The following is a 15,607-nucleotide window of genomic DNA, read 5'->3' as shown; positions in this document are numbered from 1 at the left end:
GGATATTGACGATTTGACACGATCCAGGATCGTTTCGTTCTTCAAAGCTGATCCGAGAGTTGTTGTCATGGCAACATATCTGCTAGGTCAAACCTGATTGGGAGCAGGTTCAAATCATATAAACAGGATTAGATCGGCTCAGTTCAAGCAAAGATAATACAGAAAGTATGTACCGAGTTCTGATATTTTCTTACAGTAAAAGTTATATACACTTGTGAAAATAGTAAATATTTTTTAACTATATATATAAAAGTTATAGTCATTAATAAAATAAATAAAGTTATACATATTAATAAAACGTATGCAATCTGCACCCTCGAAATGAAAATACAAAGACTGCCACCTGGTGGTGCAAAGAGAAAACTTATTGATATGAACTTTTTAGATCGCTTTAGTACAAATTGTGTATAATAGAAATGCACAATATGTGACTTTTTATAAAAGCAATAATACATTTATGCAGTCATAAACATGTTTTGACAGTTAATATGCCAGTGATGCTTCACAAAAGTTTCAGACGCCTTTACCAATATCAAAATGCTTTTGGAAACAACCAGTTATTCTTTACACCGATTAAAAAACGGTTACTATAATAAAGAAAATCTTCTCTAAATGAAGAACTAAATACATTGATTTGCATTGAAATACATGATGAATACTCTTGTCTTGACAAATGAAAGTGTAAAGCCTGCAGCTCACAACAAATGTGAAGTTACTGCGTGTCATATTTAACAAGCCGGTTACTGCTAATTTGATGTAATTTTGCTCACATGGATAATTGAATATTAATCAGATGATGTCATTACGCTGCTGTGCCGTCAGCCAATCCTTGCATTGCTGATCATGATTTCGAGGATCGATAGATCTGTCCTTAACAACAAACGCAGCAATCTCAGATCAGTTCATCCAGATATTCTAATCTGATTCGCGAACTTGTTTGGAGAACCAAATTAGCGAGAGATCAGTTATCAAGATTAAAAGATCCAGGATCTGCCAAGTCATCTTAGATCATTTAAGCGAGGTACGAAGAACGGACCCCTGTACCCAGCTTATTGAAAGGGGTTATTTGTTTTCTGAACAACTGAACCTTTTTGCAGTTATTCACCTGATTTTCTGTTTAATTGAGGTATAAATATGACATTTTAGTGACATATTAAGAACTAATTTTTGCTTGATAATCTTGTTGGATAGTTATTACAACTACACTTTTTAATGTACCAAAACTATTTCCTACCATTTTGTCAAATTGCTTTATTTACACATTTTAAACTGTAAGTTTTATTACAGTTTTATTAATAATAAAAATACTTTGAACTAGAAATTAGGACTTTAAATTCTTAGAATAAAGAAATGAAGTACAGTACAGATGCCAAAACCTTTAAATGCCATGTAAAATGAGCATTTTTCTCAGCCTTGTATATTTATGTTCAGTTATTTCACTTTAAAGGCAATGAAAAGAACGTATTTGTCACTATAAAAGTAAAATCACACAGGAGTTGGAGAAAAATGCTCATTTTAGAAGTAAATATTAAATGGCATTTAGAGGTTTTTGCATCTGAACTCTTCAAATATGTAAATATACTTATTTTTAAAATAAATTTTTTTATCATAATTTTCTTTGGGAAATCTGTTAAAACTTGATATAATTGAAAACTGAAGCCTAGGCAAATAACAAACTGGCCAATGCATTCAACCTTCCTCTGTAAAAATGTGTCCATTTGAATAATAAGATAAATTCAAACATAATAATAATAATCCAACTGTTGGTCTTTCAAACCACCTGACCCCCCTTGGCTACACGCATGACTATTTAATTGAACTTAATAAATTGTAAGAAGAGAGGATTAGTTAATAATACATTTTAATAGCAGTTAAATAATAAATAGCAATATATATATATATATATATATATATATATATATATATATATATATATTTATATATATTTATATATATTTATATATATATATATTTATATATATTTATATATATATATATATATATATATATATATATATATATATATATATATATATATATATATATATATATATATATATATATATATATATATATATAAACAATATTCATTCTTGGCGGGGGTGACTCGTCCCCAGTCCCCACCAATGTCAAGTGCAAATCTACGCCCTTGCCAAGCGCTATATCAAACTGTGGGAGACTCATCAAATGGTAATAGTAAATGTTTACAAAGCGCTGTAATACTTTCGAAAATCACGATTGCAATATTTATATAATCATGCCTGATATCCGATGGCCAGAAAATGATAATTTTTTTTTTTTTATTGTTAAAATGTTGGTATTTGTGATGCAGCAAACCCAGAGACTGATGTGTACAGCTCGATTTTATAGAAAATTCACTTTACTGTGTGATATGAATGATAAGTGGCCTTAAACAAATATTATCTCTATTTAAATGAGTAGCGGCTTGTACCCGGAAACAGTATTCCATATGTCACTGATACGTCATGACTTAAGAAGCGGATAGTACAACAGCATGGATAACTGACAGAATGAATTAAATTACAGAGTTAAATATGAGTCGAAATATTTTATATTCATACACCCCCATTGAAAAGTAACATTTTAAACAATGTCCAATATTTCTAAAGGAAATTTCAAAAATGTTGACAGTTTAATATATTTAATTAAGTTTAATATAATATATGTTTAACTTAAACATGAAAGTAAGGTTAACAAAATAACCTAAATTACAATTTTTTTTAAAGTCTTACTTAAATTATGGTGATGCAAAAATGAGTATACCCCACATCAAAATCTACTTTGCATTTTTAATGACAGCACCAAGACTTCTAGGCATGAAATGAACAAGTTGACTTCATTTTGCAACATGTATCTTTTCCATTCTTCAAAAATGACCCTTCTTTTAGAGTTTCTCAGAGAGATGCTCAACTTGTTGTCTCTTCGGAATTCCCCATATGTCTTCAATTGGATTGTAATCCACTGTTGCCAACTATTTTTAACGTAAAGGTGCTAAGCTCTTCCTGAAATGTTGCTAGATTGCGTCATACGTCAATTTGCATGTTACTGACATCATCATGTTCTCCCATTTCTGTTTGTTTAACGCTTTGTGTAAGCATGTGAATTTAACTACTAAATTTTAACAATTTGTTGTTATTCGAATACATTATATTAATATAGATGTGTAGTTAATTTGCAGTAATCTCTCATATGTTATAAACTCAGGCAAGTTCCAAAACTGTCACTAAAATATCTGTTATTGTGAACAAGAAAAAAATAAATAGACAAATTAAATTGGTAAAATAAAGAAGAAGCGGATTGGTTTGAGTGTACAAGGGAAATACCTTCACACTGCCCGTGCTAAATCATTTGCCGTCGAAATGCAGAGGGGAGATCTGCTCTCGGGCTGCAGATAGGGGAGAACTGGGCCGCCTGTACGAGAACTGGGCCGCCTGTCAGTGCTCTGAGGTGGGGGAGGGGCAGAGGGCATAACCTGGAGCTTGTTGAGAAGAGTAGGGACAGTATAGTGTGGTCAAATGACAGTCTATAAAAAATCTCCAGTAACGCACAAAAAAGACGCTAGTTGCTTTTTAAAAAATTTTCACTTGGGGGTCTGAAAAGTTTGTTAAATCTAGCGACAAAGTCAAATCAAATCACTTTTATTGTCACATCATCAGCAGCACGTGTGCTATGATGAGTGAAAAGCTTAGGTGCTGGCTCCAGACAAAATACAGGCAGTGCAAAATACAACAGCATACTCCCAAAAAACAGGACAATGTAAAATTGGCAGTGTTGACAGCAAAATGTACAATGAATAGGTGTACCCATAGCTGTAGGCAGTATTGTTTAAAGTATGGATTCGTTAAAGTGAAGTGCATGCTACATATTGATGGTGTGCAGTGAGGGTTATGGAAGAGTCTAGCTGCATCCCAAATGGCACACTTTACACTATGCACTCATACACTATGTACTTATGCACTTACATACTCAACAGGATAGTATATGTATGTAGTGTCATCCCAAATGGCACTCTAATGTTTTTTTACTAAGCGGAAATTCAAACCGTTTCCCCGATGACGTTTGACAGTTGCTAAATCAGTGAAATAAACGACCGAATTATCAAATAACACCTGCCATGAGTATAACCGCATTCACCATCGGGAGGCGCTATAATCACTCTCGTAGGGGAATTGTTTTCACCATCCAAAATAAATGAACAGAAAACACTGAAAAAAGTACTATATACTTTTATAAAAGGGCTCGAAATTAATTTTTTTGCTTGGTAGCACCGGTGCTCCTAACTTTAAAAATTTAGGCGCATCAGCCAAAATTTAGTCGCACCCACCAATTGTTTTCTACAAACTTATTTATTGAATTTGAAATCAACAGTAATCAAACTAACAAGCAAAAAATAAATAAATAAATAATTATATATATATATATATATATATATATATATATATATATATATATATATATATATATATATATTTATATATATATATATATTTATATTTATATATATATATATTTATATTTATATATATATATATATATATATTTATATATATATATATATATATATATATATATATATATATATATATATATATATATATTTATATATATATATATATATATATATATTTATATATATATTTATATATATTTATATATATATTTATATATATTTATATATATATTTATATATATATATATATTTATATATATATATATTTATATATATATATATATATATATATATATATATATATATATATATATATATATATATATATATAAATATATAAATATATAAATATATATATATATGCAAGCGTGAGGAAAATATTTCTCAATGAAATCCCGTTATCACGAGAAAATAGATTTTTTTTAACATAACTGAGTGACCAAAAGATACACGGAGCGCTCACTGGCCCTGCACGCACTGTTTGACATGAATGAATCTGTTAAGGGTATAACTGTGCTGTTCTCACGGGTGCTGTCTGATATTGCACTGATGTTTTTGACACATACTGTTACTGTACCTTATTATATGCATACGTCGTGTTAATAGCAATACCGGTCTTTTTATGAGTAGCGATGTTAGTTTAGTCAGTGCAAGCCCGTTTGCGATGGTGTACGTGGTGTTAAATTTGACGTATATCTGACAGCATCTGGCGATTGTATGAAGGATTAAACGGAAGCTTGCGTGCTAGATTTGGCAAACAGTGAACTAAAAATTCCATCCCACAGACTTTTCATAGTGGACTTGAAGCCAACGGAAGTCTTTTATCCACTCTTCAAAAAGTGTAGATGGTGGATTACCATTCAGCACATGATCACTAGTAAGATGAGTCAGTATTTGTAACTAGATGGTTTCTAAAACAAAATCTGTCAGTGTTATCTTCATTCTCATCTTCAGCGCTTAACAGTTTTTCGTGGTAGTAGCACTCTCTGTCATCCCAAGAAAAAAGGCATTGACTGATTGATTGACAGCTGATATTTCAGTGCTAGAGCAGTGGTGGGCCAATAAGAAGAGCGCGAAGGCAGGGCAAGCATTACAGTTTTGGCTTTGTTTACTGCAGCAAGTTGACATGACAACTGTTTTAAACCATTCCTAAGCGCTGCGTTTCGCATTTCAAGTGCAGAGATGGATTCTGCATGCATGTCTCCCGAATCCACGCATGTGGTGAACATTTTGCAGTAAAAACTGGTCGCATACAACAATTTTATACACTCGCAAAAATGCTCCCAAATATATTTTGAGGTTGCACAGATAAAATATCGGGCGCATAAGCGACCAAATTGGTCGCAATTTCGAGCCCTGTATAACATATAATACTGCAACAGAAAGTGTAATTTAATTTAACATGTCAGTATTAATTTATATTATGTAGTGCTCAAACTATTAAAGGAAAATAGTTTAAAGTAATTTCACCTAAAAGTGAAAGTTCCTAGAAAATAGGTAGTTAAAATATAAACTTTAAGTCTGTAAAATAAATTATTAAAAGTGCTGATGATTGTGACAGTGTTGTATTGTCATCTTTCAGGTGGTATCTCAGCTTTAATGCACTTTTTTAAAATAAACAAATTAACAAAGTAGCTGCTTGCCATCGCGACAGCAATAAAATCCTATACACGGACATTTGCTTTCACTCCAAAATGGCGAAATCGATGGGCTGTTCCTGGGTGCTTCTGTTACAATGGAACGTTCTATTGTCGCCTCTTGTTGATTCTAAGCTCTTTGGTAGCAGCCAGAACACAGTGATGTCATTGAGATTTCAGCATTATTTCATGAGAAAGAGTTGGTTTGAACCATTCAACATTAATATCCATGTGATAGCTTTCTCGCTTTTTAGCTGTTACTGTGTTCAGAGATGCACCTTCCAAATTGTGTTAGCAACTGCAATTAACCCTAATAGAAGAAGAAGAAATTCAGTTCAGAGACGTGGGCTGTCAGTGTTCTGTTTTTAAGTGTGCCAAAATAAAAGTGTCAAAGTGAAAGTGAAGACATTCGTAGTTCTTCTTCTCAGTTTCATTTATTTATTTATTCATTCATTCATTTATTCATTTTTTTGTCGGTTTAGTCCCTTTATTAATCCGGGGTCGCAACAGCGGAGTGAACCGATAACTTATCCAGCAAGTTTTTTTTTCGCAGCGGATGCCCTTCCAGCCGCAACCCATCTCTGGGAAACATCCATCCACACACACAAGCACGCACACACACACACACACACATTCATACACTACGGACAATTTAGCTTGACCAATTCACTTGTACCGTATGTCTTTGGTCTGTGGGGAAAACCGGAGCACCCAGAGGAAACCCACAGGAATGCAGCGAGAACATGCAAACTCCACACAGAAACGCCAACTGAGCTGAGGCTCGAACCACCGACCTAGCGACCTTATTGCTGTGAGGCGACAGCACTACCTACTGCGCCACTGCTTCGCCCGCTTATTTATTTATTTATTTATTTATTTATTTATTTATTTACTTACTTACTTACTTACTTACTTACTTACTTACTTACTTACTTACTTACTTAATTACTTATTTAATTATTTATTTGTTTATTTTAATCCTGGAAGTTTGTTCATCAAATAAATAAAAAATAAGCAGCACATCTGTTTTCAGTGTTCTTAATAGGGCATATTAAGTATATAAAAAAAAATGCATGGATTTATTTCTGAATAGTTCAAAAAATTCAGCAATATGTAAAATATGAAATTATATCTCACAAAAGAAATGCAGCCCTAATGATCATTAGCCTCCAAAAATCCAATGAAACAGTAATTATTCAGATGAAACGGAACAAACATGGTAAATTATGGTAATTACACTTGTAGTTTTAATTGTAATTGCTGAAAATCTTAAAACCACAATATGTAAAACAATTTTCATCAAGTCTTCAAAACTATTTGTACATCTACATATATTTTGCTGACTTGTATACTTCCTTGCATAATTCCAAATGTCCATGTCCATGTAAGCTTAAAACACTGAAACTGCCACAGGAAGTTTACTAATTTTGTCATTGCTTTCTGTCAGGTTGCCTCGTGTTGTGAGGTGCAGTGTATAGATGAATTACGAGCAGCCTCCTGCTTACACGGGGCCTGGTCCCGCTCCAGGATACCCAGCTCAGGGATACCCAGCTCAGGGATACCCAACTCAGGGATACCCAGCTCAGGGATACCCACCTCAGGGATACCCAGCGCAAGGATACCCAGCACAGGGCTACCCAAACTACCCTCCTGGACCCTCTGGTCCCTATACAGCACAACCAGGATACCAGGGGTACCCACAACCAGGACCTCCCACTAACACTGGTAAGAGCCTTGTTTCATGACATGTTGAGCATACTCTCATTTAAATATTCATTGTTCAGTCAAACTTCCTCAAAATCAGATTTAACAAAACACAGATAGGACAGCTACTGGAAACGTAACACCCATAGTTTCTGCAAAAGTCACAAAGTCATTTAATTTGTGTGTTAATTATACTTTTTCTGATGTGTTTTTTTATTATTATTATATTTTTTTTGTGATAATTGGGTAGCTCATTTGACCTGAATAGCATTTTAATTAAATACCAAACACAGTTCTTTGTCTAAAGGACTTGACCCTCTGGGACCACTTTGAAAACATGTAATTTAAAATCAGCTATATATATATATATATATATATATATATATATATATATATATATATATATATATATATATATATATATATATATATATATATATATATATATATATATATATATATATATATACACACACTCACACACACACACACAGTTGAAGTCAGAATTATTATCCCCCTTTTGATTTTTATTTACTTTTTTTAAGTATTTCCCAAATGATTTTTAACAGAGCAAGGAAATTTTCACAGTATGTCTGATAATATTTTTTCTTCTAGAGAAAGTCTTATTTGTTTTATTTCGGCTAGAATAAGCAGTTATTAATTTTTTTAAAAACATTTTTGGGACAAAACTATTAGCCCCTTTAAGCTATTTTATTTATTTTTTTTGATAATCTACAGAACAAACCATCGCTATAAAATAACTTGACAAATTACCCTAACCTGCCTAGTTCACCTTATTAACCTAGTTAAGCCTTTAAATGTCACTTTAAGCTGTATAGAAGTGTCTTGAAAAATATCAAGTAAAATATTATTTAGTCATCATGGCAAAGATAAAATAAATCAGTTGTTAAAAATAAGTTTTTTAAAACTATTATGTTCAGAAATGTGCTGAAACAATTTTCCCTCCGTTAAAAAGAGAATGGGGAAAAATAAACAAGGCCGCTAATAATTTATATGTATGTATGTATGTATGTATGTATGTATGTATGTATGTATGTATGTATGTATGTATGTATGTATGTATGTATGTATGTATGTATGTATGTATGTATGTATGTATGTATGTATGTATGTATGTATGTATGTGTGTGTATGTGTATGTATATATATATATATATATATATATATATATATATATATATATATATATATATATATATATATATGTATGTATAATATATGTATATATATATATATATATGTATGTATAATATATGTATATATGTATATATATATATATATATATATATATATATATATATATATACAGTTGAAGTCAAAATTATTAGCCTTCCTATGAAATTTGTATTCTTTTACAAATATTTCACAAGTGCTGTTGAACAGAGCAAGAAAATTGTTTTCACGGCATTTCCTTTTGTATCTTTCTTCTGGAAAAAGTTTTTTTTCTTTTATTTTGGGTGAAATAATTATTTATTTATTTTTTTAAGTAAAAACTGCTAAGGTCAATATTATTAGCCCTCTTAAGTAATTATTTGTTTGATTGGCTCCAAGAAAAAAACTACTGTTGTCCAATGACTTGCCTAATTACATTAACTTGCCTAGTTAAGGTAATTAACCTAATTAAGCCTTTAAATTGCACTTAAAGCTTAAAACTGGTGTCTTGAAAAACAAATAGTACGATAATGCATTCTGTCATTATGATAAAGACAAAAGAAATAAGTTTAGACTTGAGAAAAAGAATTGTTGAGGCTCACAAAGAAGGAGAAGGATATACATGTTTATCAAAGCGTTTTCAAGTGTCAAGAAGTGCCGTGAGAAGTATTATCAAGAAGTTTAATGAGATCCACACTGTGGAGAACATGACTGGCAGAGGTAGAAAGCGAAAGATTTCCAAAACTTTGGAAAGAAAATTAGTAAGAGAGGTTTCTAAAGACCCAAGAACAACTGCCAAGACACTAGTGAATGACTTAGCCAAGTCTGGAATTAATGTCTCAGCAAAGACGGTCACTAGAGCCCTGCACAGGAGTGAACTGAAAGGTTGTCGACCAAGACAGACTCCTCTTTTAAAAAGAGACACCTCCAAGCTAGACTGAAGTTTGCCAGGGGCAATCTAGAGAAAAATAATGAATACTGGAAACGTATCCTTTGGTCAGATGAGACAAAACTAGAGCTCTTTGGCCATAGAGATGTTGCCTATGTTTGGAGGAAGAAGGGAGAGGCATTTAATCCAAAGAACACCGTTCCCACAGTGAAACATGGCGGTGGGAGTATAATGCTATGGGGATGTTTCAGTGCATGTGGAACTGGGAATCTTATCAGGGTTGAAGGAAACATGAAAAAGGAAGACTACCAGAAGATTTTGAAAAATAACCTCAAACAGTCTGCAACAAAACTTGGTTTGGGTCGACGTTTTGTATTCCAGCATGATAATGACCCAAAGCATACCTCACTTCTGGTAAAGAACTACCTTCAACAGAACAAAGTGAAAGTCCTTGACTGGCCTGCACAAAGCCCAGACTTGAATCCAATAGAAAATCTGTGGGGGACACTGAAGTCTAGAGTTCATGCCAGAAGACCAACAAATCTGGAAGAGCTTGAGAGATTTGCTAAGGAAGAATGGGCTAACACTCCTCAGGAGACATGCTTGAAACTTGTTGAGAGCTACAATAAACGACTGATGGCTGTTATCAAGCTAAAGGGTTACACTATTGACTATTAACATCAGAGGGCTAATAATTTTGACCTCCAAGCTTTTTTTTTTTTTTGATTATAATTGTGTTTCTGTTTGTATTACAAACACTCAAAGCTTCCTGAATAAACTGTTATGTTTAAAAATTATGTGTTGAAAAAATCTTTAATCCATTAAAAAGCACTTGGGAGTTATTTGAAAAATAATGAAATATTTTATAGGGGGCTAATAATTTTGTCTTCAACTGTGTATATATATATATATATATATATATATATTTTTTTTTTTATATACACACACACATATATATATATATATATATATATATATATATATATATATATATATATATATATATATATATATATACACACACACACACACACACACACACACACACACATATATATATATATAGTGTGTGTGTGTGTGTGTGTGTGTGTGTGTGTGTGTGTGTGTGTGTATACACACACACACACACACAATTAAAGTCAGAATTATAAGCCCCTTTTTTATTTATTTATTATTATTATTTTTTTTTTATATTTCCCAAATGATGTTTAACAAAGCAAGGAAATTTTCACAGTATGTCTAATAATCTTTTTTTCTTCTGGAGAAAGTCTTATTTGTTTTAATTCGGCTACAATAAAAGCTGTTTTTAATTTTTTAAACACCATTTTAAGGCCAAAATTATTAGCCCTAGCTATATATTTTTTTTGATTGTTTAAAGAGCAAACCTTGGTTATACAATAACTTACCTGATTACCGTAACCTGCCTAGTTAACCTAATTAACCTAGTTAAGCCTTTAAATGTCACTTTAAGCTGTTTAAGCTTTCTTCCGCCATTGATTCACATCGGCAGCTGACAGTCAGAACAGCAGAAACCATTGCTACTTCACAAACGTCACTTTAGAGCTAGTATTTTAACGATTCTCTAGTGTAATGTCTAAAGTGATGCTCACCTTATAAGCTTATAAAGCTGAATGGCATAAAATGACATCAATCTACAGAGATTTCTCTGTTGCAATCGGGATTTCACAGTAATTAATCCTGAAAAAGCCAGAGCAAAGCAAAAACTACCAGTTTCTGTGGTATAATACAACACTACAACATACAAAAGTGAGAGATCGACTTAAAATGTCACTTACTTGATTTATAATGAATTGGGACGAATGAAAATAATGAAAATAATAATTGCTGTTTTTACCTAAGGACTTATCCGGTCTTGGTCACTATGTTGTGGCGGAACGTCAACTCTCACTTTCTTTGGTCTGCTCAGACAGGCTGATTGTAGCCGATGCACTTGATCTAATCCAATATATTGATTAAAAGTTGATTAAGTCATGATTAACTGCGTCATTTGCTGTTGTTTTAATTATGGGCAAATTATTCTATTAAAACTTTTTTATTTTTATTTTTTTGATGAAACAGGTGTAATCCAATGACGCATGTAACTTTTTGACCATATTTACAGCCACAATAATTATTACAATAATTACAGCTCAAAAATATTAGCTAAATGTTCTTTTAAATATGAATTCGTTGCAACCAGTTGTCAACAAGATGTTTTTGTAATCCAAAATCGAATACAATTTATTATTGTCTAATCCTTTTATAGATTTTAACAAGCATGTCAGAAAAGGTGTGTGTAAATATTCAGCAAACTGGGACAATATTTGACTGGTGTAATATGATCTTTGTGTGTGTGTGTTTTTTCCAGTGTATGTTGTGGAGCAGGGCAGACGTGATGACCAATCCGGTGAGCAGGCTTGTCTAGCCACATGTTGGGCGGCTCTGTGTTGCTGTTGTCTCTGCGACATGTTGACCTAAACTAAAAGCACAATCCACTGTGAGCTCCTACTGTATTTGTAAAGATCTTCAACTCCATGTTTCGATTCTTATTTATTTATGACTACTGAAAGTAATAAGCCGGAAGCAATGTTTGCCTTAGAGCACCTTTTTATTCCTTCAATCGTACGAAAGCCTTATTACATGTTGATCTTATTTGTAATGACGAATTAAATGATGTTTTTATTATTTGTCTGAAAATTAACACAGATGTCATCTTTATTAATGAATGCAAATCTGGATGAGTCTAGACTAGATTTGATAATCAAAGTGAATGTTTGATCTGTCTTAATGCAAGGAATAATGTTTATTAATTAAAAGAATGGAAATAAGCCATGTCGTCTTTTTCATTTATTCATGTGTTTTATGTGTACTTTCTATCTGCCGTCAAAATAATTCTGGCTCAATGTTCATGTCAGCATGATCTTGGTGCTTAAACAGAAAGCAGCACAAACCCACACTGTTACTGTACATATTTTGAGGAAGCCAACTTAGAGTTTCAGCTTGTTCTTTTGAGATGGAAGGAAGTATTTTGACTTTTTATTTATACATTTTTATCCCTTAAGCCCATGCGTATATATAAACCTCACCTAGCATACACACAAAAGGGGGCAGAAATGTGCATACGCCACTTCTCATGCAGAAGTTGTGATTTTAAAAAACAAACTTGATAGAAGAATGTTCACAGCTTTAAGTAAACTCCAAGTAAACACATTTCAATTAAATATTGAGTTAATTTAAACCACTTTAAATGAGCCATAATCATTATTTAAAAAAAATTACAATTTATTCTGGTGTATGTTCACTTTTACAAAGTTTCTATGCACATTCCAGAAAACCTCAGACCTCTGAACATTTGCTTTAATTCATATTCAACTGATAATTGGCAAATTTCACGAGTTCACACTTGATGTTTAACAGATGTTTAAGAATAAGGCGTATTTGGCGTGCTGTCCGGGGAGAGGGCTCTGAGCTCAGGGAAGACACTCCAGCTCGTGTTATTCCGCTTATCAGGGAATAGAGAGGAGTTGGGATTCGAGTGAAGTATCTAGCCGTCCCCAGAACGCTCCCCCTGTGAATGTAATGCTTAAGAGGTGATGTGTCTTAAGAGGAGTTGTGAGATACTGCAAGTAAGACAGCTTTGGTATATAGGGGTTTGGTCAAGAATGGATTGGATAATAGTATAATTGTCAATGACGTATTTAATGCTATAACATCTGCGCATGCTCCTCCCAAAATTTGTTTACGAAACATCACTTATTATGTTTCAGCTAAACCTCATGTGGAGTTTACCCAGTAATTGCACATCACCGGGTTTTCATTGTACTGGACTTTAACCTGCTGCACTGGTTATGCTTTTTCTACTCATAGGCCGGTATGAGATTTTGATGGTATGATAAACTTCTGCGGTCTTCATTTGTTTCAAAAACAGATTTCTTTACAATTTAAAACGGCATCTTTGGATATCTTTTCTGCTGGAGATACTGTTGTGCTAAAAAAAAAAAAAAAACCTAAATAAAAAATACACCGTAGGAACGGTATAGCAGAAATTGTAGTGGTTTAAAACCTTGTCATTTTCAAACCCCTTAAAAAATGGTTATTGTCCCGTAGTATTAGAAAACTAATACATTTAGTCTATTTTAATTTTTTATGCTCTTTGCTAATGCTAATTTGAGACTTGGCAGGTATATTTGCATTAAAACAAACTTTGGTCTCATTTGAATAGGAGAACTCTGACACCCAAATTCAAATCATGATTGTTTTGTGTTGTAGCATTTGTTAAAGCATGACTTTTGTTGTATATTATTTGAAAGTCCTATATTGAGTGTTCATAATTAGGCACTGATTTTAGAGGAGCAGTAATTTATTACGTCTGTGGTAAGATAATTTAGTGGTGAAGCAGGTTTATACTATGCTGCTTTGTTAACTTGGATCTTTGGACTAACAAGGGCTTAGATTTGCTTTTGATATTGGTGGGGACCTAATCTGACCGCCCCCAAATGTAAACTTTAAATGTAACTTTACATTTAAAAGAATTTTATGACAAAAAAAATAAAGACTTCTGTTTACTGAGGGCTTATTTGTGCATAATCAATTACCATCACATCTGAACACAATTTTGCAAGTAATATTGCCATTTATGCCATTTAAGCTAAAACATGTTCATGTTCTTTTCCTTCTCTGAGCATGCAAACAGAACAGCACATGTTATTTTTCACACTTAATGATTAAACTTTAATAAATAAATCAATCAAATACAATTCGCCACCTTAGAATTAAGGTTCTATCTGTGTTCTGAATGATTTCGAGATATTGAGCTTCAAAGTTTTTGCATTCCATATAGCAAACAACATGTGTAACAGCTCTCATTTATACATTAACATGACAGAGAGCCTAAGGGTACTCTAAATGTAAATTATCAAAAGTTCTCTTACATTTGCAAATTGAAGTAAAAAAAATGGTAATAGAACCTTCTAATTCTGAATAGTCATTTTCCACTTGGAATTATAAGGTTCTATCTAGCAGATCATTCACAGAAGCATTACAATCAAAAAATGTATAAATGAAAGTTGTAACAATATGTTGATCTTGAGAAAGTACAGTTTTTGCTTTCTATAATGTTTTTTTTTCATGTTTTGGACAAATTAATAGAAGGCTGTGCTAAATGTTTTTGTTCAGTGCAGATGTTAATTTTATCTAGTTAATAACTTCATATTTATTAGATTTCATGCTTTATATGAATTACTGAATTATATTTATTGAATTATGTGCCCCATGAATTAAGTATTTGCCCTTCAAGGCAAAAGAAACAGACAATGACCAAATGAGTTTAATAAACACAAAGTGTTTCACTGACTATATGTAAACAAATAAATATGTTTCACATTTAATATATACATTTTTAAATATTCATTTCTTTTTCAACAATGTAAAATGTAACATTTCATCTCAATGTCGGTGACGCGGTGGTGCAATGGGTAGCATAATCGCCTCACAGTAAGAAGGTCCCTGGTTCGAGCCTCGGCTGGGTCAGTTGGCATTTCTGTGGAGAGTTCGCATGTTCTCCCTGTTTTTGCGTGGGTTTTCTCTGGGTGCTCCAGTTTCCCCAACAAGTCCAAAGACATGTGGTACAGGTGAATTGGGTAAGGTAAAATTGGCCATAGTGTATCTGTGTGATTGAGTGTGTATGGGTGTTTCCCAGTGATGGATTGCAGCTAAAAGGGCATCCACTGCGTA

At 32.6% G+C, this 15,607-nt stretch overlaps 1 protein-coding gene across 2 annotated transcripts in view; it reads left to right on the top strand.

Annotated features, from left to right (window-relative positions):
* Nucleotides 1-12,702, top strand: part of zgc:165573 — a 44,827-nt gene extending 32,125 nt beyond the window's left edge. For both annotated transcript variants that reach the window (XM_087299064.1, NM_001098766.1), the window contains 2 exon segments: nt 7,556-7,833; nt 12,243-12,702. In XM_087299064.1, coding sequence (XP_087155190.1) covers nt 7,587-7,833; nt 12,243-12,352 — 357 coding nt within the window. In that variant the 5' untranslated portion in view covers nt 7,556-7,586 and the 3' untranslated portion in view covers nt 12,353-12,702.
* The last annotated feature ends 2,905 nt before the right edge of the window (nt 12,703-15,607 follow it).

The sequence above is a fragment of the Danio rerio genome, chromosome 21 (genome assembly GCF_052040795.2).
Source record: "Danio rerio strain M-AB ecotype USA chromosome 21, GRCz13ab, whole genome shotgun sequence".
Lineage (NCBI taxonomy): Eukaryota > Metazoa > Chordata > Actinopteri > Cypriniformes > Danionidae > Danio > Danio rerio.
This window is presented reverse-complemented; position numbering and strand designations above follow the sequence as displayed.